The sequence below is a fragment of the Homalodisca vitripennis genome, chromosome 4 (genome assembly GCF_021130785.1).
Source record: "Homalodisca vitripennis isolate AUS2020 chromosome 4, UT_GWSS_2.1, whole genome shotgun sequence".
NCBI classification, from domain to species: domain Eukaryota; kingdom Metazoa; phylum Arthropoda; class Insecta; order Hemiptera; family Cicadellidae; genus Homalodisca; species Homalodisca vitripennis.
In genome coordinates this window covers 198881871-198909763 of record NC_060210.1, presented here as the reverse complement: position 1 = coordinate 198909763, position 27893 = coordinate 198881871, and the positions used below count along the sequence as shown (strand labels likewise).

At 41.8% G+C, this 27893-nt stretch overlaps 1 protein-coding gene across 4 annotated transcripts in view; it reads right to left on the bottom strand.

The window, feature by feature from the left end:
* LOC124360877 (formin-binding protein 1-like) overlaps positions 1-27893 on the bottom strand; it is a 215737-nt gene that overhangs the window by 97145 nt on the left and 90699 nt on the right. For all 4 annotated transcript variants that reach the window (XM_046814848.1, XM_046814849.1, XM_046814850.1 and 1 more), the window contains one exon: positions 14602-14652. In XM_046814848.1, coding sequence (XP_046670804.1) covers positions 14602-14652 — 51 coding nt within the window. The remainder of the gene's footprint in view (positions 1-14601; positions 14653-27893) is intronic.

Here is a 27893-nt window from a genome sequence, read left to right as displayed (position 1 = left end):
CTCGAGTGCACAGTAAACAAGGCCGTGTAACCGATACGGGACCCAACAGCTCAGGGCCATACTCCCTGTGTTCAATACTGATTACGATCTGCAGACACGGTCCCTCTTACTGGCCCAGGAGTTACTGTCAACTCCTCGAGTGCACAGTAAACAAGGCCGTGTAACCGATACGGGACCCAACAGCTCAGGGCCATACTCCCTGTGTTCAATACTGATTACGATCTGCAGACACGGTCCCTCATACTGGCCCAGGAGTTACTGTTAACTCCTCGAGTGCACAGTAAACAAGGCCGTGTAACCGATACGGGACCCAACAGCTCAGGGCCATACTCCCTGTGTTCAATACTGATTACGATCTGCAGACACGGTCCCTCTTACTGGCCCAGGAGTTACTGTTAACTCCTCGAGTGCACAGTAAACAAGGCCGTGTAACCGATACGGGACCCAACAGCTCAGGGCCATACTCCCTGTGTTCAATACTGATTACGATCTGCAGACACGGTCCCTCTTACTGGCCCAGGAGTTACTGTCAACTCCTCAGGCGCACCAGTAAACTACACCTGAGACCGCATTGCTACTAGCACTGTGTTGCAACTGCCACTGTACACACTGAAGACAAACTGCTTGGCTTCAAAATAACTATCAGTTCCAATTCTCTGTTGTGCAGTAACAAAGAGTGCCCATAGTTCACAGTCCGTACACAGTTTTATTGTTATTAGTTCTACTACAATATTTACTATAGATGAACATTTGTCTATGCCATGTGCCACTAAGACTTTTGGTTCTATTTAGGTAGTCCACACCAAACATTGAAAAATCTTGTACACGAAACCATCACACTGTAATCGCTACATTCCACGGAGGTATAATTTACATTGTTTTACACGAAAAAGAGTAACCTCCCTATCTTATCTTATCCTGTACACAAGTTTCTCCGTAACTCAGAGCAGGCCTTCTGTGCCAACTGTACTGATTGGGACGAGAGAAAAACATCTTTCAAGATAGTGCTTCGAAGATAACAATTCTACAGCGTCTGATCACAAATGCCTAACAGAGCAATCAAATATTAGATTGTACAACCTATAGAAAAGTTTGAGTGGCCTCTCATTTACCCTGACTAATAAGTCAGGGTAATAAGCGGTATTTGTCTGTGCATTTTTTCCCACTGCGCTGTTTAGTTGATATAATTGATACTCAATTCACCTTTTCCGCTTTGAGCTCGTAACAACTGAAGTTGGCAAATCTGAAGCTGTCTTAGGTTTCACCTCTTGAAATCTGAAGAGATCCAAACGGATCGAAACGGCAAATACTTTCTACAAAGTAGTAGTCATATAGTAGCGAATATATACTTGATTCTTGAACACAATCATCCAACAGGCTCAAAGGAATAATGGTGCAAACCAATTGATGATGACGCAAACCCTCTATCAATAGCCGGTCGGTCTAAACTGTACTTCCGTGAATGGAAGGTAGGCTACTGTTCACCATAATTATCAGTGAGCGGTCAGCGTACCTCGCGCCTCCACCTGGTGTTAATGAACGCGCTGGACATGGCACGCAGATTGGCAACCATTCACGGGATACGCACGCATTAATTGACGGAGTGGCGTCATCATAACTTACGTGGGCCGCCAGCTAATTTCTCGTGACGCAACAGTACAGTAGAGATGTGAGGGAATGAGATGCCTGACAGTGTTCCTAACGGCCGAGTGAGATGGTCAGGAACTGTTGTCGTGAGCACAAGATACAGACAGACAATCCGTCTGCCAAGTGACGCAACAGTACAGTAGAGATGTGAGGGAATGAGATGCCTGACAGAGTTCCTAACGGCCGAGTGAGATGGTCAGGGACTGTTGTCGTGAGCACAAGATACAGACAGACAATCCGTCTGCCAAGTGACGCAACAGTACAGTAGAGATGTGAGGGAATGAGATGCCTGACAGAGTTCCTAACGGCCGAGTGAGATGGTCAGGGACTGTTGTCGTGAGCACAAGATACAGACAGACAATCCGTCTGCCAAGTGACGCAACAGTACAGTAGAGATGTGAGGGAATGAGATGCCTGACAGAGTTCCTAACGGCCGAGTGAGATGGTCAGGGACTGTTGTCGTGAGCACAAGATACAGACAGACAATCCGTCTGCCAAGTGACGCAACAGTACAGTAGAGATGTGAGGGAATGAGATGCCTGACAGAGTTCCTAACGGCCGAGTGAGATGGTCAGGGACTGTTGTCGTGAGCACAAGATACAGACAGACAATCCGTCTGCCAAGTGACGCAACAGTACAGTAGAGATGTGAGGGAATGAGATGCCTGACAGTGTTCCTAACGGCCGAGTGAGATGGTCAGGGACTGTTGTCGTGAGCACAAGATACAGACAGACAATCCGTCTGCCAAGTGACGCAACAGTACAGTAGAGATGTGAGGGAATGAGATGCCTGACAGAGTTCCTAACGGCCGAGTGAGATGGTCAGGAACTGTTGTCGTGAGCACAAGATACAGACAGACAATCCGTCTGCCAAGTGACGCAACAGTACAGTAGAGATGTGAGGGAATGAGATGCCTGACAGAGTTCCTAACGGCCGAGTGAGATGGTCAGGGACTGTTGTCGTGAGCACAAGATACAGACAGACAATCCGTCTGCCAAGTGACGCAACAGTACAGTAGAGATGTGAGGGAATGAGATGCCTGACAGAGTTCCTAACGGCCGAGTGAGATGGTCAGGGACTGTTGTCGTGAGCACAAGATACAGACAGACAATCCGTCTGCCAAGTGACGCAACAGTACAGTAGAGATGTGAGGGAATGAGATGCCTGACAGAGTTCCTAACGGCCGAGTGAGATGGTCAGAGACTGTTGTCGTGAGCACAAGATACAGACAGACAATCCGTCTGCCAAGTGACGCAACAGTACAGTAGAGATGTGAGGGAATGAGATGCCTGACAGAGTTCCTAACGGCCGAGTGAGATGGTCAGGGACTGTTGTCGTGAGCACAAGATACAGACAGACAATCCGTCTGCCAAGTGACGCAACAGTACAGTAGAGATGTGAGGGAATGAGATGCCTGACAGAGTTCCTAACGGCCGAGTGAGATGGTCAGGGACTGTTGTCGTGAGCACAAGATACAGACAGACAATCCGTCTGCCAAGTGACGCAACAGTACAGTAGAGATGTGAGGGAATGAGATGCCTGACAGAGTTCCTAACGGCCGAGTGAGATGGTCAGAGACTGTTGTCGTGAGCACAAGATACAGACAGACAATCCGTCTGCCAAGTGACGCAACAGTACAGTAGAGATGTGAGGGAATGAGATGCCTGACAGAGTTCCTAACGGCCGAGTGAGATGGTCAGGGACTGTTTGTCGTGAGCACAAGATACAGACAGACAATCCGTCTGCCAAGTGACGCAACAGTACAGTAGAGATGTGAGGGAATGAGATGCCTGACAGAGTTCCTAACGGCCGAGTGAGATGGTCAGGGACTGTTGTCGTGAGCACAAGATACAGACAGACAATCCGTCTGCCAAGTGACGCAACAGTACAGTAGAGATGTGAGGGAATGAGATGCCTGACAGAGTTCCTAACGGCCGAGTGAGATGGTCAGGGACTGTTGTCGTGAGCACAAGATACAGACAGACAATCCGTCTGCCAAGTGACGCAACAGTACAGTAGAGATGTGAGGGAATGAGATGCCTGACAGAGTTCCTAACGGCCGAGTGAGATGGTCAGAGACTGTTGTCGTGAGCAAGATACAGACAGACAAACCGTCTGCTAAGTGACGCAACAGTACAGTAGAGATGTGAGGGAATGAGATGCCTGACAGTGTTCCTAACGGCCGAGTGAGATGGTCAGGGACTGTTGTCAGGAGCACAAGATACATACAGACAATCCGTCTGCCAAGTGACGCAACAGTACAGTAGAGATGTGAGGGAATGAGATGCCTGACAGTGTTCCTAACGGCCGAGTGAGATGGTCAGAGACTGTTGTCGTGAGCACAAGATACAGACAGACAATCCGTCTGCCAAGTGACGCAACAGTACAGTAGAGATGTGAGGGAATGAGATGCCTGACAGTGTTCCTAACGGCCGAGTGAGATGGTCAGAGACTGTTGTCGTGAGCACAAGATACAGACAGACAATCCGTCTGCCAAGTGACGCAACAATACAGTAGAGATGTGAGGGAATGAGATGCCTGACAGTGTTCCTAACGGCCGAGTGAGATGGTCAGAGACTGTTGTCGTGAGCACAAGATACAGACAGACAATCCGTCTGCCAAGTGACACAACAGTACAGTAGAGATGTGAGGGAATGAGATGCCTGACAGTGTTCCTAACGGCCGAGTGAGATGGTCAGAGACTGTTGTCGTGAGCACAAGATACAGACAGACAATCCGTCTGCCAAGTGACACAACAGTACAGTAGAGATGTGAGGGAATGAGATGCCTGACAGTGTTCCTAACGGCCGAGTGAGATGGTCAGAGACTGTTGTCGTGAGCACAAGATACAGACAGACAATCCGTCTGCCAAGTGACGCAACAGTACAGTAGAGATGTGAGGGAATGAGATGCCTGACAGAGTTCCTAACGGCCGAGTGAGATGGTCAGAGACTGTTGTCGTGAGCACAAGATACAGACAGACAATCCGTCTGCCAAGTGACACAACAGTACAGTAGAGATGTGAGGGAATGAGATGCCTGACAGTGTTCCTAACGGCCGAGTGAGATGGTCAGAGACTGTTGTCGTGAGCACAAGATACAGACAGACAAACCGTCTGCCAAGTGACGCAACAGTACAGTAGAGATGTGAGGGAATGAGATGCCTGACAGTGTTCCTAACGGCCGAGTGAGATGGTCAGGGACTGTTGTCGTGAGCACAAGACACAGACAGACAATCCGTCTGCCAAGTGACGCAACAGTACAGTAGAGATGTGAGGGAATGAGATGCCTGACAGTGTTCCTAACGGCCGAGTGAGATGGCCAGGGACTGTTGTCGTGAGCACAAGATACAGACAGACAATCCGTCTGCCAAGTGACGCAACAATACAGTAGAGATGTGAGGGAATGAGATGCCTGACAGTGTTCCTAACGGCCGAGTGAGATGGTCAGAGACTGTTGTCGTGAGCACAAGATACAGACAGACAATCCGTCTGCCAAGTGACGCAACAGTACAGTAGATATGTAAGGGAATGAGATGCCTGACAGTGTTCCTAACGGCCGAGTGAGATGGTCAGAGACTGTTGTCGTGAGCACAAGATACAGACAGACAATCCGTCTGCCAAGTGACGCAACAATACAGTAGAGATGTGAGGGAATGAGATGCCTGACAGTGTTCCTAACGGCCGAGTGAGATGGTCAGAGACTGTTGTCGTGAGCACAAGATACAGACAGACAATCCGTCTGCCAAGTGACGCAACAATACAGTAGAGATGTGAGGGAATGAGATGCCTGACAGTGTTCCTAACGGCCGAGTGAGATGGTCAGAGACTGTTGTCGTGAGCACAAGATACAGACAGACAATCCGTCTGCCAAGTGACGCAACAATACAGTAGAGATGTGAGGGAATGAGATGCCTGACAGTGTTCCTAACGGCCGAGTGAGATGGTCAGAGACTGTTGTCGTGAGCACAAGATACAGACAGACAATCCGTCTGCCAAGTGACGCAACAATACAGTAGAGATGTGAGGGAATGAGATGCCTGACAGTGTTCCTAACGGCCGAGTGAGATGGTCAGAGACTGTTGTCGTGAGCACAAGATACAGACAGACAATCCGTCTGCCAAGTGACGCAACAATACAGTAGAGATGTGAGGGAATGAGATGCCTGACAGTGTTCCTAACGGCCGAGTGAGATGGTCAGAGACTGTTGTCGTGAGCACAAGATACAGACAGACAATCCGTCTGCCAAGTGACGCAACAGATGGACTCGCTTTCCGTGTCTATCTGCACTCAAAAACCAGGAAATATTCTCAGTCCCATCACGGCAGTGTTGTGAGAACTGACCGCGTCTTACATTGAAGCGGATTTGGCAATTCTGTGGAAACGGGATTGTCAATGGTTTGTTTGTGTGAAGCGTTTCCGTTGCTAGCTTTATAAAAGTAAACATTCGCAGATTACCTTCGCCCCTTCGTTACTGGTAGGAGTAATTGTGAGTAATCGCAGTATATCACAGTCATTGTGTTGACTCTAACATAAAACATGAGAACCAACACCATTGGAAGTATTTAAGGAAATCTCGACTTGAGCAGTGTTTGAATAATAATTCACTTAACATAATCATTGTGATTAACACTTTTGCAAACCTTCAAAAACCTAAATCAACTATTTACAGTTCTTATTTTCTGACATGTTAAATTAAAAATGTATATGGTATTAACTCCATAATACAGGGTTATTATATTAGAATAATGAATGGTCAACTAAAAGCCTTTAACATTTTTTTCAGGCACGTGTTTCGGCATTCAGCCATCTTCAGTGTGTACAGTAAACTTTAAATAAATAATAAACAACTAAATACACACATGTGGACTATTTAAACACAATTCAAAACCATCCATCTGTTACCAAACAAGAAATAATAGATTTAAACTTATTGAAAACAAAGTAAACCAAAAAGATTACAAACAAGAATTATAAAAACAATCTAACAACTAACTGTAGTGACTGTAAAAGCGATTATATTGGACAAACTGGCAGACATTTTAATGAAAGGTTTAAAGAACATATACAAGCTTTGAAAACAAATACAAATGTCTACAATAAAATCAAATTTCGCTGAAAATACATTAGAAACCGTCCATAACTATACAAATGTTGAAAAGAACACTTAAGGAAATTTTAGATATCGACAGGAGAGGACAAGGAGAAAAATTAAACACGAAAGAAGAATTACATATCTATCTAAATTATAATAAAGATCCTCATAACATTTTAAATAGCAATCTGAGAAATAAGACAAACCCACATTTTGACAAAATTTAAATATTAAATTTAGAATACTAACCAAGTTACAGATGTGACATATACATTTAACGTACGTTTAAATGGTCCACATGTGTATATTTAGTTCTTTATTATTTATTTAGAGGTTAATGTACACACTGATGTTAGTTGAATACCGAAACACTTGTCTGCGAATAAAATAACAAAAAAAAGGGTTTCAGTTGACCATTCATTTATACTAATATAAATTTATAACAAATTTATATCGCTAAACGGAAGACGTCACTGTTGCTATTATTGTAACAAAGAAGATGTTAAACTTAGTGCTGTGACGAATACAGCGCCACTGGAAACAATGTAAACAGACCGTTTCCGAAATAGATGTGCGATAAACACCGGTCACTGGCGGTGGCTCCTGGCCAAAATAATCGCCTTTCACGTGTTCCTTCCGAGCGGAAATGTCGTTACTTCAATTCCCTTACAAACTGGAACGTAACACAGTATTATAATTAACTAGCAGTTACCCGCGGCTTGGTACGCAATTTCATTTTGAAAATCAGGAACAACATAAGCATACTCTTTTTAAATTGCACTCCTAACAATCCTGAGATTAGTAATAGTCACTGAGAGATATTCCTATCTCTAGATCTATTTTACATTTAAGTTTAAAGATGGAGACCTGAAGTCGGAGGGTGAAGTACCCCTGAAATTTCTCGAATTGCTCTCCTATATTTCATGATAAGTTTAAAGATGGAGCGTTGAAGTCGGAGAGTGAAGTATCTCTGAATATCTCTGAATTTGTAACTTTGTTAGTATTCTAAATTTAATATTTAAATTTTGTCAAAATTTGGGTTTGTCTTATTTCTCAGATTGCTATTTAAAATGTTATGAGGATCTTTATTATAATTTAGATAGATATGTAATTCTTCTTTCGTGTTTTATTTTTCTCCTTGTCCTCTCCTGTCGATATCTAAAATTTCCTTAGGTGCTCTTTTCAACATTTGTATAGTTATGGACGGTTTCTAATGTATTTTCAGCGAAATTTGATTTTATTGTAGACATTTGTATTTGTTTTCAAAGCTTGTATCTCTGAAATTTATCGAATGGCTATCCAACATTTCATGATAAGTTTAAAGATGGAGCCCTGAAGTCGGAGGGTGAAGTACCCCTGAAATTTCTCCAATTGCTCTCCAATATTTCATATTTTATTGAATAACTCTTAACGATTTCAGTACAATTGAAATATTTCCTAAATAGTCCTTAGCTTTTCAGTTTATAAAAGCTTCTACACGTAACACACATACACTATTGTGTTCAAGCTGTCTGGAGGCACAACAGAAATACCCAATCGTAGAAATGGCACACGTGACAGTAGTGTGGCCGGTCCAACTTACTGTCTCGAACATATGGATTACAGAACGACCACAGTGAGAGCTTATTATCTAACTAATGCTGTACACAACTGCACACAGACGAGAAGGGCAAGTACAAAGGCAGGCGCGAGCAGGGAGGGTGGGGCCGGGCAATGGGCAGCGAGTGCAAGTCTGCTCGGAGGAAATTACTAATTTGACAAGACGATTAGGGTCAAGTCTCGACAGTGTTGACGTCATAGCATACTTCCATCTCAATCCTTCTGCCTCTTAAGAGCCGGCTGTAGCGAAACGACCTTGAGATTCCCCCCCCCCCATAAGAGCGTCATTCACTTTCCAAATACTATCAAGTTTTTATTTTGAATATTCAAACTATGAAGTACAAAAAAACTTTGACATTTTTACTGAATATCGAGAAAAACTTTTTTTTAATCTATAAAAGGAAACATCTTCCACTTCTACGATAAAAAAACAATGTTGTAAAATATGTTCATCAATGTTCTTACGGGGCTAGAACCAAGATGGCCGCTAGAACAGTCTATTCTAACTATATATTACAAACGGTTTACTAAAGAACTTTATAATCTATACGTTCTAATATAGACAAAGGTTGTGAAGCTATACGTTCTAATATAGACAAAGGTTGTGAAGCTATACGTTCTAATATAGACAAAGGTTGTGAAGCTATACGTTCTAATATAGACAAAGGTTGTGAAGCTATACGTTCTAATATAGACAATCTTACGGGGCTAGAACCAAGATGGCCGCTAGAACAGTCTATTCTAACTATATATTACAAACGGTTTACTAAAGAACTTTATAATCTATACGTTCTAATATAGACAAAGGTTGTGAAGGAAATAGGATTTTCCGGACATTTGCCATCGTTCAGTGAAACAATCAGTAACACTACGTTTCGAGATCTGCAATCTGATTTCTTCTTCAGGTAAATAACTAACTTAACACATAATTACAAACTAGGTTAAAATAAACAAATCACACCAGAGCGTCGTGACACGCAAAGGTCAGGAATCACAACCACTATGTTGTGTGTCAACTTCACTAACTCTAAAACATGCATTTAATAAAATCAAAACACAACACTAATTATTAAAACTGAACTACAGAATACAGGTCACAATACGTCTGCATTCGTCAACCAACCACCTACGACTGACCAGAAGCCAATAGCAAATGGCGATCGTCACGGCAGACAATAAAAAGAAACTGGGACGGGAATGGGCCCTTTTTATTATTGGGCCATACTGTGACTCCGCATTGGTTTATTACATTTTTTTTTAAACTAAGCAAATGTTTGTTTTTTGTTTTGTTTTACTGAACGATAGAAAATGTCCGGAAAATCCTGGTTCCTTCCCCATCCTTCCATCGTCAAAACTAAATTTCAAACAAAGGCACATGTAATTGAAATCCTATCTATTTTGACCTTGCACTTTGGACCTATTATTCCCTAAACAGAACATCCCAGAGTGCCAAATTTTCCACTGAGGTTGTAAAAGAAAATAAACTGACATATCACTGCAGTAGCTCAGAGAAAGTGCACTAATGCTAACAATATATGTCAGAGTTCAGCGCTTGTTGACAATCCGGGACATAAGCAGCGTAACGCAACGCCACTCGCGGTTACATACATTGTGTGAAAGCTAAGTGCCTAACCAGTTTGCTGCTCGTAACAATGCATCAAACTTGCCCCGCCACTACAGAGAGCCCGATATACGAGACGCACTCGACCTATATACAGTAGTCTGTGACTATCCAACACGTAACTTCAATGACAGATGCGAGTTGTGTAAGAAACAATATGACGCATTTAGTAAGGGACGCACAAAACACCTGCAGATGATTTAGTATCTGCAAGTTTAGACGGTGACGAATTGTGGTCAAATTCATCATTATGACGAAGCAAAATTTTCAGGCAGGAGTTTAAAATACATTTCGGTTTTTACCATCCAATATTTTGGTTGCACAAGCCGGTATAAAAATACGACGCAGCTCGACACGTGTTTCCCTCGCTGTTGACCGGTGCTGACAAGTTGGCACACGCAGAGTCGGGGCGAATCCGGCACAGCAGGGGCCGAATCGATGGCTCGAGCCCCCTTCGCCCCGTCCGAGTGGTTCTCTCAAAAAGCCAACCAGGTCAAGAACACAAAGCAGTGCTCATCCCGTGCTCTTCTTGTACAACTTCTGTAAACGTAGACGTTAAAACGTATTGTTTTAAAGAGGTTTACTTAAGAAATACTAAATATTTCGACTGTTACACTAGCGTAAGATACAATCGTGAATGATATGAGTAACGAGATAAGTCGTTTTTCTTTTGTTCAACGATACGAACAGCAAGGTACGTGTAGTTTTCAAAAGACACGATGATTTGTTAGTTTAACATTTACTTTTATGTATAAACATAAAATAAAATAAAAATATTACGTTTAACTGCAACACAAACGTTACATTATTGCACATAGTTGTACTCATCCTATCCGGGTGAATGGTAGTCAGATGTCAGACTCTGTTTTGTTTCTGTGGGGCCAAAGTTTCAAGCTGTGTTATAAATACAGTCTAAGAGCCGAGAGTCAATTTGTATTGTATATATACACAACGTTGTTTTCTTTAAACGATAGGAAATTTCTATATAGAGAAAAAAGATAAAGCTCGCCGGGCTATTTTTGGTGATCGTAATGGGAGGATATGAAAGAGTTTGAATATGATGTGAATTGTTGTCTCTTGCCGAAAAAAACAATTACTGTACCCTGAGACCCCCCCCCACCCCCGAATTGCTACTGACCCGTACTAGGCTTCCACTTCACTGTAAACTGAACGTAGTCTATAGTAACTGACGAGAGTGACACAGATTAGATACGGAGAGTTACGCAATTAAGACGGGCACCGAGGCGGTTCTACTCTGGTACACCGCGTGTGTCTTACTTGTCACGGACTGAGGACTGTGGAACTTTCTAAACAGAAAAAGCCAGAACGAAACTGTGGTGACCGAGGTATACTGACCCAGCAGACCCTTCGTACTTCAAGCTGAGGCCCATCCGTCATCTCTTGATTGCGATGGTTGAGTACACGACGCGACAGTGCGCCAAGTCATCAAAATTCTGCCCGTGCGATGTATCACATGGCTGCACGTCTCGGTCGCGGCAACTATAGATGTCACCCACAGCCTCGCATACAAACACATACGAGTGCCTCCAATATAGTCTATACCTTTAATATAGTCTGTACCTCCAATATAGTCTATACCTTTAATATAGTCTGTACCTCCAATATAGTCTATACCTCCAATATAGTCTATACCTTTAATATAGTCTGTACCTCCAATATAGTCTATACCTCCAATATAGTCATACCCCCAATATAGTCTATACCTACAATATAGTCTGTACCCCCAATATAGTCTATACCTTTAATATAGTCTGTACCTCCAATATAGTCTATACCTCCAATATAGTCTATACCTTTAATATAGTCTGTACCTCCAATATAGTCTATACCTCCAATATAGTCTATACCCCCAATATAGTCTATACCTACAATATAGTCTATACCTCCAATATAGTCTATACCTCCAATATAGTCTATACCCCCAATATAGTCTATACCTACAATATAGTCTGTACCCCCAATATAGTCTATACCTACAATATAGTCTATACCTCCAATATAGTCTGTACCTCCAATATAGTCTATACATCCAATATAGTCTATACCCCCAATATAGTCTATACCTACAATATAGTCTGTACCCCCAATATAGTCTATACCTACAATATAGTCTATACCTCCAATATAGTCTATACCTCCAATATAGTCTATACCTCCAATATAGTCTATACCCCAATATAGTCTATACCTACAATATAGTCTGTACCCCCAATATAGTCTATACCTACAATATAGTCTGTACCTCCAATATAGTCTGTACCTCCAATATAGTCTATACCTCCAATATAGTCTATACCCCCAATATAGTCTATACCTACAATATAGTCTGTACCCCCAATATAGTCTATACCTTTAATATAGTCTGTACCTCCAATATAGTCTATACCTTTAATATAGTCTGTACCTCCAATATAGTCTATACCTTTAATATAGTCTGTACCTCCAATATAGTCTATGCCTTCAATATAGTCTATACCTTCATTATGGTCTATACCTTAAATAATAGTCTCTACCTCGAATATAGTCTATACCTCCAATATAGTCTATGCCTTTCAATATAGTCTATACCCTCATTATGGTCTATACCTAATAATAGTCTCTACCTCGAATATAGTCTATACCTCGAATATAGTCCTATACCTACAATATAGTCTATACCTTTAATATAGTCTGTACCTCCAATATAGTCTATGCCTTTAATATAGTCTGTACCTCCAAATATAGTCTATACCTTTAATATAGTCTGTACCTCCAATATAGTCTATACCTCCAATTATAGTCTATACCCCAATATAGTCTATACCTACAATATAGTCTGTACCCCCAATATAGTCTATACCTTTTTATATAGTCTGTACCTCCAATATAGTCTATACCTTTAATATAGTCTGTACCTCCAATATAGTCTATGCCTTCAATATAGTCCTTATACCTTCATTATGGTCTATACCTTAAATAATAGTCTCTACCTCGAATATAGTCTATACCTCGAATATAGTCTATACCTACAATATAGTCTATGCCTTCAATATAGTCTATACCTTCATTATGGTATATACCCCCAATATAGTCTATACCTCCAATATAGTCTATACCCCCAATATAGTCCCTATACCTACAATATAGTCTATGCCTTTATTATGGTATATACCCCCAATATAGTCTATACCTTCATTATGGTATATACCCTCCAATATAGTCTGTACTTCAAATATAGTGGTATACCCTTCAATATAGTCTCAACCTCCAATATAGTGTATAACTTTAATTTAGCCTGTTCCTTCAATTGAGTCTACACCTTCATTATGGTATATACCTCCAATATAGTCTATGCCTTCAATATGGTTTATATCCCCAATATAATGTATACCTCCCATATAGTCTATACCTTCATTATGGTCTATACCTTCAATATAGTCTATACCTTCATTATGGTCTATACCTTCAATATAGTCTATGCCTTCAATATGGTTTTTATATCCCCAATATAATGTATACCTCCAATATAGTCTATACCCCCAATATAGTGTATACCTTCAATATAGTCTATACCTTCATTATGGTCTATACCTTGATGTGAAATATATATATATATATATATATATATATATATATGAAATATATTTTAAAGATATGCAGACATTTATTTTGATTTAATTTATTGTTCATTGTAGAAGTGTATGTGTACAATGAAGCAAGTTGTTATTTTTTTTTAATTGTATAGAGTTCATTTATTTATGTTGTGTAAAGAAATTTAAATATTAATTTGTGTAACTGCCAGCAGTTTAGTTTAGTTTAGTTTGTTATGTAAAGTTCATACTAAGAGTACATTAATTTTAGTTAGGATGGCTGTTTTGGGAATATTTGAAGGTTTTGTACTTTGTTTGTGCTATATCATGTCCTGTAGCTGTTATGTAAAATTGAAAAAAAAAAGTCTATACCTCCAATATTGTTTATACCTTCAATAATAGTCTATACCTCCAATATAGTCTATACCTTCAATATATTCTATACCTCCAATATAGTCTATACCTCGAATATAGTCTATACATTCAATATAGTCTATGTCTTCAATATGGTTTATTTATATCCCCAATATAGTGTATACCTCCAATATAATCTATATATCCCCAATATAGTGTATACCTCCAATATAATATAATATATCCCCAATATAGTGTAGTACCTCCAATATAATCTATATATCCCCAATATAGTGTATACCTCCAATATAATCTATATATCCCCAATATAGTGTAATACCTCCAATATAATCTATATATCTCCCCAATATAGTGTATACCTCCAATATAATCTATATATCCCCCATATAGTGTATACCTCCAATATAATCTATATATCCCCAATATAGTGTATACCTCCAATATAATCTATATATCTCCAATATAGTGTATACCTCCAATATAATCTATATAACCCCAATATAGTGTATACCTCCAATATAATCTATATATCCCCAATATAGTGTATACCTCCAATAACTTTAATGTACAGTCACTACAATTCATGCATGAAATTCCACATTTACTAAAATTCAGTTGGAGGATTCTTACTAAAAAAGATTCAACTCCAACAAAATATAACAAAGTAAGAACTTACTGGTAATCCTCCTCGTCCTTTTTCTTTGGTGTGTATGTCTTAACTAGTTTCCTGTAACAAAACATAGGTGTCAGCTCCCAATGTCAGTAATGGAACAACATAATACTATTACTGTATTACATTATGAAGTCTTATATTACACTGCAAAGGTTTTAATTTTCCAGTACTTCAATATATTTATTTTAGTTTTTAGAGAAAGCATAATATTTAACAATGTAGATTAATTAATAACTATACTTCCCCCCCACTTTAAATGCAGCTCTGGAGAGGCAGATTATTTTTATTTTGGATTTAAAAATAGTAAATAAAATTATCTCATTTTGATAAAATTAGTGTCACAAACTATGCTATTATTTGTCCTGTCGTATCAAGATTTAAAATGTTAACATTTCAGTTTAAACGTTTCTATATGACATCCCATCCATCACACCGAAGGGCCTGGGAGCTTTTAAAGTGAAAACTAATGGATGTGGACGGTTGGCCTTCAGCACGGTTAATGAGTAGGTATAAAGCCATCCATCAACTCATTACAGAGAGGTGTCACGCCCTCATTTTCATCTCCCGTCCACTATTTGCGACTGCGCGTACAACTGAACACGGAGAAACCGTCGGTTCTGCAGGTGATGGCAGATTCTATGTCGGAGTACCCTGTACTTAGAGATGGGGACAGCTTTCTCGATAATACATTTGCACCTTAGTTAGACGCTCGGTCTAGTTGGCAGATTCCACAGAGAAAGTCAATCATGTTGGTGGTCTCTGGAACCTAAATTCCATGATTCTTTGACTAGATTGGTGCTTCAAACATTTTGCGTGTCTGCCAAGGACAGTGATTAGACCTTTCTTCGACTGCGCATGACTTCTCGCTCTCTTTTGACTGACTCCTTCAGTCATTATAAGGATTAGTGCTTCAAAACCTTTTCCGTGTCTACCAAGGGAAGTGATTAGACCTTTCTTCGACTGCGCATGACTTCTCGCTCTCTTTTGACTGACTGCTTCAGTCATTATAAGGATTAGTGCTTCAAACCTTTTTCGTGTCTACCAAGGGAAATGATTAGACCCTTCTTCGACTGCGCATGACTTCTCGCTTTCCTTTGACTGATTGCTTCAGTTATTATTAGGGTTAGTGCTCCAAACATTTTGTATGTCTGCCAAGGGCAGTGACTAGACCTTCAACTACGCATGACTTCTTCAGTCATTCATTTTTTCTTGACAACACGAGTGATCGAGCCTTCTTTGATAAACCACACTGTTATTCAAATCTCTGTACATTATTAATCACCAAAAGTACGAATACGTTCTTAAGCAATCATCTTAAAATACGTTTCTCACTCGCCTTCGAACATAAGTTATTGAAGGAAATCAAGGTAACAGCGAAGATTGACGATAGCGTGCAGACGGGCTGGCCGGATCTGTCTGTCGCCATCACCTTGACGTCTCCATCCCACTAACGAGAACCCTGATCAGATCGGACAACAGGGTCAGACGGCTATTTGTCACAAGCAAACTATGACTGATAGTGACCGCTTTGTTTGTGCTGCTGATGCAACTTGCGGAAGTGATAAATAACTTGTGAGAATTGGAAGATGTAGATTGAAGAAGCTTAGATGGATTCTCTAGCTTCTTCATTTTCTAAATAGATCCTTGCTTCTTCGAAATCAAAAAGCCAAATGAAGAATGTGACTCACCTGCACAGGTTATTACACATCAAAAATGTATGACGTGAATGTCTATACTTCGAAATGTACGTTTACAGCACATCAAGTCAGCCTACCCTGTGATATAATCTTATTCTGTGGGTTAATTTTAGCACGTATAGTTGGTTATTCTCCTAAGACAAATAACGAAAATTTAAGAATTCATAACTTTGCTCTACCAGGATTGACGAGTTTGTAACGATTGGAAAAGGATGGGTTACTAACAATTTGAATTCATAATAATATATACTTATCGTTTCACGCAAATACTGCAGATGCATGTTGTCATTACCAAGTTAGACTAGCAATCACAAACTTGTCACTTGTGGAAGTGAAACTTACAATAAGCGCACTTAAATGGTAAACTAGAAATCCTAAAATTAACGCAGCTTTACACTTAATAACTTATGGCAGAGCGGCAGTACAATGTTAGGGGTAGGGCATGTGGTACCTCATTCAGACAATCGATGATGCACGACTCGACAGTTCTCTACAACAAGCGCCGCGGCATGCATAGCCAACACTGACCCACTGCCGCTGCCGTTTATCCGGCATCACTTCCTCTCAGGGTCTGTACAGACATCTATCTACTGGCGCTGTGGTACCTCAATCAGACAATCGATGATGCACGACTCGACAGTTCTCTACAACAAGCGCCGCGGCATGCATAGCCAACACTGACCCACTGCCGCTGCCGTTTATCCGGCGTCACTTCCTCTCAGGGTCTGTACAGACATCTATCTACTGGCGCTGTGGTACCTCAATCAGACAATCGATGATGCACGACTCGACAGTTCTCTACAACAAGCGCCGCGGCATGCATAGCCAACACTGACCCACTGCCGCTGCCGTTTATCCGTCGTCACTTCCTCTCAGGGTCTGTACAGACATCTATCTACTGGCGCTGTGGTACCTCAATCAGACAATCGATGATGCACGACTCGACAGTTCTCTACAAGCGCTCAGACAGTAATATCGGCACCGGGTGGGTGGGACTGCACATCTTCACACACAACCACCGTACCGTAACGACCTTGGCGGTTCAGTGGTTAAACCATCGGCAGCGCATCTCCCTAACTCGTACCCGCGTTGCTATTGCGGGCAGATTCTATTCATTTAGGATTGTAACTTCTTTAAATACCAAGTTTATCCATTTGATACTTAATAATTTCTATTAAGAATAAATCCTAAACAATTTTCGCTATTATTTATTTGAACGAAAATGTATTGGGGATTTAACACAATAAGTGGTGGTGCTTTAAGCGAAATTAAATAACTCAGTTGTTGTGAAACGTCTGATTGAAGTCTATGTAATTGTATAGTTATTGGACGCTCTGATAGAATAAAAACTCATATCCAAAATTAATTAATTTTCCGAAACGCATTGCAGTATACATATAATTATATCTAAACCTCTACCTGCAATTGAGGGAGAAAATTTGATTAAAAAACGTGTTTTGGTTATTTTAAACATACTTTACATGCATATTGTTTTACATAAATGCATCTACATTAATATTAATTGCATTAATTCAGCAATAAATAGTTCTTGTAATAATAAACATGTAAAAATAATTAATATAAATTAAACATATTCCTTCCTACAATAAAAAATACAGACATTCTTTTTGTTTGAAAATAAAGACAAATTTGGAGTCGTACATTGATACTTAAAAAAAACTATAAAATTATTAAATATATGATTGAACATTTTATATTTAATAGAGTGAAGCATTCGCAGAGTCACCTTTGCCTGCTTTAGTCAACTTTGAAAGAGAACGTTGCCTATGGTGTTATCAGTGCTGGGTTGTTTAACTGTAATATGTCCAAAAGAAAGGGAAGCTAATGTGATGGGTCATAAACCTGAACCGGAAGACATTGTCATGCCTTGTGTATCGTTCCTTCTTGAATATTTTCACTGTGAAGTGGCTCAGTTCCTCAGAGCGGGTGGAATTATTATTATTCCTACAAAACAAAGACTTTCAATAAATACCAACAAGATATGCAAGATTCCTTTGATTTCTTTCCCTTGAATTAAACACTTGCATGTGTTTAGAACGATTTCAAAACAAGCAATATCATTATCCGCCGTAAATAAAACACCCTCGTGCTTTGGTCCAATAACGGAGCGGAAAGTGTAGCGGCTATGAGTCAGACAACTTAAAGATTAAAGAAGCACATCAGACAGAGGGATGGATGGTGCTGGGGGGAGGGGGTGACGATGTGACGAGCGCCCTGCAGCTCGTATTCCTACAACCCCCCCCCCCACCGTACACCCACTACCCTTCTTACTCACGTCACTAAGTAGACTGAGTCACCATCGCACTTGACAATACACTCGGCTACACTTCACAAATTTCACCTGAGATCTTCTGTACACCCACGCAAATTCTTTTCATCGCGCATATTTCGTACAAAGGTTTTAGAAACATGAGACCACGGATGACTGTCGATACAAGCAGAAGTATTTAGAACTCCGTTTTCTTGAAAATAAAAAACAATAAATAAATGTTTAAATCACACTAACAAGGCAAATTAAAATCTCTTTTCTCTTGAGGTTTTAATCCAATTGATAATCATTTTTCACCATTCACTTATATGATAGTTATGCTTGTAACGTTATTTAGTTGTACTTTATATAATACATACATACATATTTTCGCAACCCTATTATTCGTTACTGGTTAATATAAGTTGCATCCGATGTTCTTGGAACTGAATTCTTGGCGGATTAATAACCTAATTGGCAGGCGTATTAAGTTTTTCTCTTGGGAACGTAGTAGCTGCCGAGCAACACCTCGCGCGCCAAGTCTGTAAGTAAAATTTATATTTTCGTATTATAAATTAGCCCTTTCAAGCGAGACATCTAATTTTGAATGTAATATAAAGTGAAGTTCTAAATAGCAAAGTAACTTACCTTGGTTGATAATTTATTTGGCTGATTAATATTGATAATAGTGTGGTGATGTCCTTCTGACGAGACCACGTTGTCATGAAGTTGTCTCGATAAATAGCTAATACCGTCGTGATTTTGTTTTAGGCGAGTTCAACCAAGTCTTTTATTTCAACTTCAATCGAATGTCTTATTTCAACTTCGAGTCCTTTATTTCAACTTCGCGTTTTAGACTTCTAATCTACTAAATCTTAACTTTTTCCGACTACAGCTGCAATGTCGAGCCAAGATGCTGACGCCCGCGCTTGTGAGTCGACATCAACGTGAAGGGAAGTCAATTTTAAAGGGTTATAATGATTAAGTTCGTATGCAAAATTTTCATAGAACATTGGGACCATCAGACCCACCCCTATGATACCATTTTGTTCATTATCACTCTATTTGGAAGCTACACTCTATTTTATTTTTAACATATAGAAGCGGTGCTTTTATGTTTCTTTACCACAATTAAACATAAAAGTAAACTTTGCAAATCGAGTATTCATTACTACGACCTCAGCGGTATTCAACCCTGTGTTTCGTCCATTCGGTACATGCTCTAATAGTATGTTTAGGTTTGATCTTCATACATGGAGGGGTTAACTAAAGGAACACAATCATACACGTTGAGGCGGACTGTGTTGTGAATGACACAGACTATTCTCGCACGTGGATAATCACCGAGTTGATCAATGACGCTCTGTTTACACCTCTGTGGATTCACTCACTCCCGATACACGGCCCCTGAAAGGACATTCTTGTCCTCCCAACATTGACACTGTCAAGGGCCCACAAAAACAAGGCGGAGGAGAGACAGGCTGTTGCGCCAAATCTCTGCCGCTGTCAGTTTTTGCGGTTATCACGCTGCGATCTCCATGTGGTCTGTGGTTTCGTCATAGCTACCGAGTCCCGGCGACTCGCTTCTGACCTATCCACACATCTATTCGCTAATATACCACTATCGGAGAGAACTCTAGAATATTTCAGTGCTAATCTATAATGTTAATGTCAATAGTCAAGTATTTATTGCGGAGACAAAAAGTACATTTGTATAGCAAACGTCAAGTATCTAATAATTTTGACACACATGCTACATCGAACTCTCATTCATACATACATGTTGACACTCACTCTGCACCACTCATCGACAATTTTTCCCACCTTCATTTGAGAGTAAGTCTTCTGATTGTGCGGTCTCCCAGTTATACGCCATAAACTCGTTCACGCTATGAAACGAGTTCGACACTAGTGTTTTAGACTAGTTTTAAATGTTTTATGCGAAGGCGAATTTGTAATTTCATTTAGCAAGCTGTTTGATGAGATGAACTCCTGCCTGTGAGGGCAAACGTTCATGAACTACCGTCCTGTGTCTCCTGGTTCGGTAGTTTTCTCTGTCTCTTGTCTCGTACGAGTGAACATCCCGTCCGTTGGTCAAGGTGCATTTAAGCATACAATATGACGTTGTTTCTAAAATGTGGAGACTTGGCAGAGTCAACAGTTGGAAAACTGGCCTGCACGACTCTCTTAATTTTAATTTTGCAATGATGCGTATCGCTCGTTTTTGAAGTTTGAACATTTTCAAAAATTGGTTACTTGCTCATGGACCCCACAGCACTAGTCTGTAGGTGAGATGTGGATAGATCAAGCCATAATAAGCCGTCATCATAACTTGAATAGGGCAGTATTTAGCTAGAGACCTCAACACACACAGCCTGAGGCTAATTTGGAGCAAACAGTCGATATGAACATTCCGTGTCTAACCTTGATCAAGGTAAATTCCAAAGTATTTAGAGGAAGAGACCTCTTCTAATATGGCCTCATCCAACACGATGAGGCAGTCTATCGAGTGCAAAGAAAAATTTAGACCAATGGATTTTAAAGAATTTCTTTCTTTTATGACGTGATATCCTTATAAATGTAAAATAGTGTATATTGCGTAAGTGGTGGAAACCAACGCCTTCATATGTTTACGGTGATACGCCTTAACCCTTTCCGGGCCAGGCGGCAATATATTGCCTCTCAATTTTGCCAGTTATGAGCAAAATATTCGAAAAGCTTTTCTTGACACGAATGCTTCAATTTTTGAATAAACACAACCAGCTATCGGAAGACCAGTTTGGCTTCAGGAAGGGCAAGTCGACAATAGACGCAGTTTGTAAATCTTGTCGACATGGTTGTAGAGGGACTACAACGTCGGGATCACACATTGAGTGTGTTCCTGGACTTATCGAAAGCATTCGACTGTGTTGACCATGTTACAATGCTTGACAAACTTGAATCTCATGGCATCCGAGGCGTGCCTCTCCAGTGGCTCAGATCATTTCTAAGCCATAGAACTCAAATTGTCCAGATCTCAAATAAATTATCTGAAACAATTCACCTGAGTTATGGTGTCCCACAGGGCTCAATTCTCAGTCCAATTCTCTTCCTGATCTATGTCAATGATTTAGGTTCATCACTTCTGCACGGAAGACTAGTGCAGTATGCTGATGACACGACTCTCTGTTTTCACTAGCAAATCAAAATTGACTTTGGAACAGCAAATAGTTTTGTTGAAATTAACAACTGTGTCCAAAAATTTTAACAGCCTCAATCTTAAAACAAATTCTGCAAAATCCAATTTTATAAATTTTGCTTTACGACCAGTAGATAGTCATGATGAGCCAGCTGTTATGTTGGCTGACACTATGCTGGAAGAAGTATATTGTTCGAAATTCCTGGGAATATACCTAGATCGAGGGTTGACTTGGAACGATCACATCGACCACGTTTGCTCCAAATTGGCCTCAGGCAATTTATGTTTTGAGGTCTCTAGCCAAATACTGCCCGACTCAAGTTCTGATGATGGCGTATTATGGCTTGATTTAACCCCCACCTCACTTACGGGGCTGGTGTTGTGGGGAGCTTGTGCAAACAATCAATTCCTGAGAGTGTTCAAGCTGCAAAAACAAGCGATCCGCATTATCGCTAAGTTGAAATTTAGAGAGACGTGCAAGGAAGCCTTCAAAAATTTGCAACTGTAGACGCTGCCCAGTCTCTACATCTTGGAAACAACTCTGTTTTGTATGTCTAAATGTGCCATGACGAATGGCCGAGACATACATAAGTATGAGACTAGAGGCAGAGATAACTACCGAACTGGTAAGACACAGAACGGTGGTTTATGAACACTTGCCTTCACAGGCAGGTGTTCAATTCGTCAATAAGTTACCAGATTCAATTAAAAACACTTCAACACTTAAAGTGTTTAAAAACTCGTTTTGAAACGCTTTTTAGTGTCAAAAACATTTTATAATGTTGACGAGTTTTTTTGCTTATGATTGGGAGACCACCAATTAAAATGACTGACAAAATTCGTTGCTGGAAGTGGGAATAATTGGTGAATGAATGGACGTGGGTACGTTTGCAAAATTGTATGTTTTGAATGAGATTTCTTGTGGTGTGGTTTGACAAAAATTTTTAGCCAGTAAAAAGTAAAAATATGACATTTTCCATGCGTTGTATAATGTTCCGGCGATAAAAAAAACTGATTTGATTTGATATTGCCCGCCACAGATCGTGTCTGAAAAGTGCCAGGCGGCAATATAATTGCCCGTCGGTGACATACGCGAAAAGCGCCAATAGCCGCCTTGATATTCGTCGTTTTCTTAAATAAATACTACGTCAAATGATTAAAGTTTTATGTTTTTTTTATTCCCTGGTATATTTTTAGATAATTAATATGAATATAATTTTTTATTTTGGAGGTCTATGCATTTTTATTTCGTAATTGTCACGTGACATTATCAGCTGACTCGATCTATTGTTGTTAATTCTTTATGCTTTAGTGTTAATCGTACTATTGTATGCTGGATTCTTCTTCATTATTTTATTTAGTGGTTGTAAATATTAGTAGTGTTACGTGCTTAGCTATTTGTGTGTAGTAGTTACAATGACTGACAATTTGCGATCTCATGGGAATAAAATTGTAAGTAGCATATTTGTAAATAGAAAAAAGTGTAAATAAATTTTCAAATAAAATTGTGTAAATATATCTTGGTAAATAGTGTTTTTAACTGTATTGAAACTGTTTATGGATCCTACAATCATCTGTTTACCGGTACATCCATAATGTGAATATTTATTTTAAGTTTCTTGCAATGTAAGAGTCAGTTGCTGTATCACTTGTTGCGAAGTACAATTATGCGTATTTATACAAAATGTGTCATAAAAAATCTATTTATGAGAGAAATAACTCAAAATTTTGTATGGTTGTTCCTTTCTAAATGTACAATATAATAAAATAGCTTCCCATACTAAAATTATTTTTCCTTTTTTAGTTATTAAAAAAAAATATATAAAAAATTTTTTTTATGTAATCTATTAAAACGCTAATTTTTTTTATTTTAAATTACTTAAAACTACATCTATATATTTCTTGTTGATAGTATATATCTATACGAGTAATTTGGTGCAACTTTTAGGTCATTCTCTAATTGTTATGAAAAGTTATAAATTTTAATCTTAGAGACTGCAAAAATCGCCAATTTTAGCCTGGCACTTTTGACTCACAGGGGATTATGATATGTGAAAAAATTTTGCAACATCTCATATTTGGTCCTGGCCCTGAAAGGGTTAAGGCATTGTCACGGAACAAGCGAAGAAGTGACGAGGTGCGGGGGACCGTGCGACTGTAGCACAGCAGGTATAGAGAGCCACCTGAGGTTAGGTTACGGCCGGGAAGCTGACCGGTACACGCCGCTTCACTGCCACTGACCTCAATCAATGCATTCTATGGCGGTGACAATATACCACCGATTGTTTAGTTTCACAGCCCAAACCGCAGATTGTATACCACATTAGTGTAATAATCTGAGGGAAAGTAACTGTTCGTAAACCTTGTCTGAACAAGGATGGTAAAAATAAATAAAATGGATCTAAAGCAAAACCTTGAGATTAACCAATAAGCTCAATGAAAATTTTAAAAATAGTTCACACTGATAATTTATTGAACTTTCCAAAAATACGACATTAATATTAAAATATATATATATTAATATTATTTTAGTAGTATAAATGGTAACCGAAAATCCTATACATAATTCTATACAAAATACCCAACAGTATTCGCAATTCAATTCATTCGTGTACATTAACAAATTAACACTATAAATACACTCTCTCTACACGGGAATAAGGACTGCAGGCAGTAAAGTTAACGCACACACCACACATATCCACCGTGACTTGCGGTTCCGTAGGCAGACCGGAGGTGATGTCTCTCCTCCACAGAGGAGTGGCCTGGTGCGGCGATGACGGCAGGCAGTAAAGTTAACGCACACACCACACATATCCACCGTGACTTGCGGTTCCGTAGACAGGGTGGAGGTGATGTCTCTCCTCCACAGAGGAGTGGCCTGGTGCGGCGATGACGGCAGGCAGTAAAGTTAACGCACACACCACACATATCCACCGTGACTTACGGTTCCGTAGGCAGACCGGAGGTGATGTCTCCTCCTCCACAGAGGAGTGGCCTGGTGCGGCGATGACGGCAGGCAGTAAAGTTAACGCACACACCACACATATCCACCGTGACTTGCGGTTCCGTAGGCAGACCGGAGGTGATGTCTCTCCTCCACAGAGGAGTGGCCTGGTGCGGCGATGACGGCAGGCAGTAAAGTTAACGCACACACCACACACATATCCACCGTGACTTGCGGTTCCGTAGGCAGACCGGAGGTGATGTCTCTCCTCCACAGAGGAGTGGCCTGGTGCGGCGATGACGGCAGGCAGTAAAGTTAACGCACACACCACACATATCCACCGTGACTTGCGGTTCCGTAGGCAGACCCGGAGGTGATGTCTCTCCTCCACAGAGGAGTGGCCTGGTGCGGCGATGACTGTACGCAGTAAAGTTAACGCACACACCACACATATCCACCGTGACTTGCGGTTCCGTAGGTAGGGTGGAGGTGATGTCTCTCCCCCACAGAGGAGTGGCCTGGTGCGGCGATGACTGCAGGCAGTAAAGTTAAACGCACACAACCACACATATCCACCGTGACTTGCGGTTCCGTAGGTAGGGTGGAGGTGATGTCTCTCCTCCACAGAGGAGTGGCCTGGTGCGGCGATGACTGCAGGCAGTAAAAGTTAACGCACACACCACACATATCCACCGTGACTTGCGGTTCCGTAGGTAGGGGTGGAGGTGATGTCTCTCCTCCACAGAGGAGTGGCCTGGTGCGGCGATGACTGTACGCAGTAAAGTTAACGCACACACCACACATATCCACCGTGGACTTGCGGTTCCGTAGGTAGGGTGGAGGTGATGTCTCTCCTCCACAGAGGAGTGGCCTGGTGCGGCGATGACTGTACGCAGTAAAGTTAACGCACACACCACACATATCCACCGTGACACGGTTCCGTAGACAGGGTGGAGGTGATGTCTCTCCTCCACAGAGGAGTGGCCTGGTGCGGCGATGGCTGCAGGCAGTAAAGTTAACGCACACAACCACACATATCCACCGTGACTTGCGGTTCCGTAGACAGGGTGGAGGTGATGTCTCTCCTCCACAGAGGAGTGGCCTGGTGCGGCGATGAATGCAGACAGTAAAGTTAAACGCACACACCACACATATCCACCGTGACTTGCGGTTCCGTAGGTAGGGTGGAGGTGATGACTCTCCTCCACAGAGGAGTGGCCTGGTGCGGCGATGACTGCAGACAGTAACGTTAACGCACACACCACACATATCCACCGTGACTTGCGGTTCCGTAGGTAGGGTGGAGGAGGTGATGACTCTCCTCCACAGAGGAGTGGCCCGGTGCGGCGATGACTGCAGACAGTAAAGTTAACGCACAACACCACACATATCCACCGTGACTTGCGGTTCCGTAGACAGGGTGGAGGTGATGTCTCTCTCCTCCACAGAGGAGTGGCCTGGTGCGGCTATGACTGCAGACAGTAAAGTTAACGCACACACCACACATATCCACCGTGACTTGCGGTTCCGTAGGTAGGGTGGAGGTGATGACTCTCCTCCACAGAGGAGTGGTCTGGTGCGGCGATGACTGCAGACAGTAAAGTTAACGCACACACCACACATATCCACCGTGACTTGCGGTTCCGGAGGTAGGGTGGAGGTGATGACTCTCCTCCACAGAGGAGTGGCCTGGTGCGGCGATGACTGCAGGCAGTAAAGTTAACGCACACACCACATATATCCACCGTGACTTGCGGTTCCGTAGGTAGGGTGGAGGTGATGACTCTCCTCCACAGAGGAGTGGCCTGGTGCGGCGATGACTGCAGGCAGTAAAGTTAACGCACACACCACACATATCCACCGTGACTTGCGGTTCCGTAGGTAGGGGTGGAGGTGATGACTCTCCTCCACAGAGGAGTGGCCTGGTGCGGCGATGACTGCAGGCAGTAAAGTTAACGCACACACCACACATATCCGCCGTGACTTGCGGTTCCGTAGGTAGGGTGGAGGTGACATCTCTCCTCCACAGAGGAGTGGCCTGGTGCGGCGATGACTGCAGGCAGTAAAGTTAACGCACACACCACACATATCCACCGTGACGCGGTTCCGTAAGGTAGGGTGGAGGTGACATCTCTCCTCCACAGAGGAGTGGCCTGGTGCGGCGATGACTGCAGGCAGTAAAGTTAACGCACACACCACACATATCCACCGTGACTTGCGATTCCGTAGGTAGGGTGGGAGGTGACATCTCTTCTCCTCCACAGAGGAGTGGCCTGGTGCGGCGATGACTGCAGGCAGTAAAGTTAACGCACACACCACACATATCCACCGTGACGCGGTTTCCGTAGGTAGGGTGGAGGTGATATCTCTCCTCCACAGAGGAGTGGCCTGGTGCGGCGATGACTGCAGGCAGTAAAGTTAACGCACACACCACACATATCCACCGTGACTTGCGGTTCCGTAGGTAGGGTGGAGGTGACATCTCTCCTCCACAGAGGAGTGGCCTGGTGGGGCGATGACTGCAGGCAGTAAAGTTAACGCACACACCACACATATCCACCGTGACTTGCGGTTCCGTAGGTAGGGTGGAGGTGACATCTCTCCTCCACAGAGGAGTGGCCTGGTGCGGCGATGACTGCAGGCAGTAAAGTTAACGGACACACCACACATATCCACCGTGACGCGGTTCCGTAGGTAGGGTGGAGGTGAATCTCTCCTCCACAGAGGAGTGGCCTGGTGCGGCGATGACTGCAGGCAGTAAAGTTAACGCACACACCCACACATATCCACCGTGACTTTGCGGTTCCGTAGGTAGGGTGGAGGTGACATCTCTCCTCCACAGAGGAGTGGCCTGGTGGGGCGATGACTGCAGGCAGTAAAGTTAACGCACACACCACACATATCCACCGTGACTTGCAGTTCCGTAGACAGGGTGGAGGTGATGTCTCTCACTCCACAGAGGAGTGGCCTGGTGCGGCGATGACTGCAGGCAGTAAAGTTAACGCACACACCACACATATCCACCGTGACTTGCGGTTCCGTAGGTAGGGTGGAGGTGATGACTCTCCTCCACAGAGGAGTGGCCTGGTGCGGCGATGACTGCAGGCAGTAAAGTTAACGCACACACCACACATATCCGCCCGTGACTTGCGGTTCCGTAGGTAGGGTGGGAGGTGACATCTCTCCTCCACAGAGGAGTGGCCT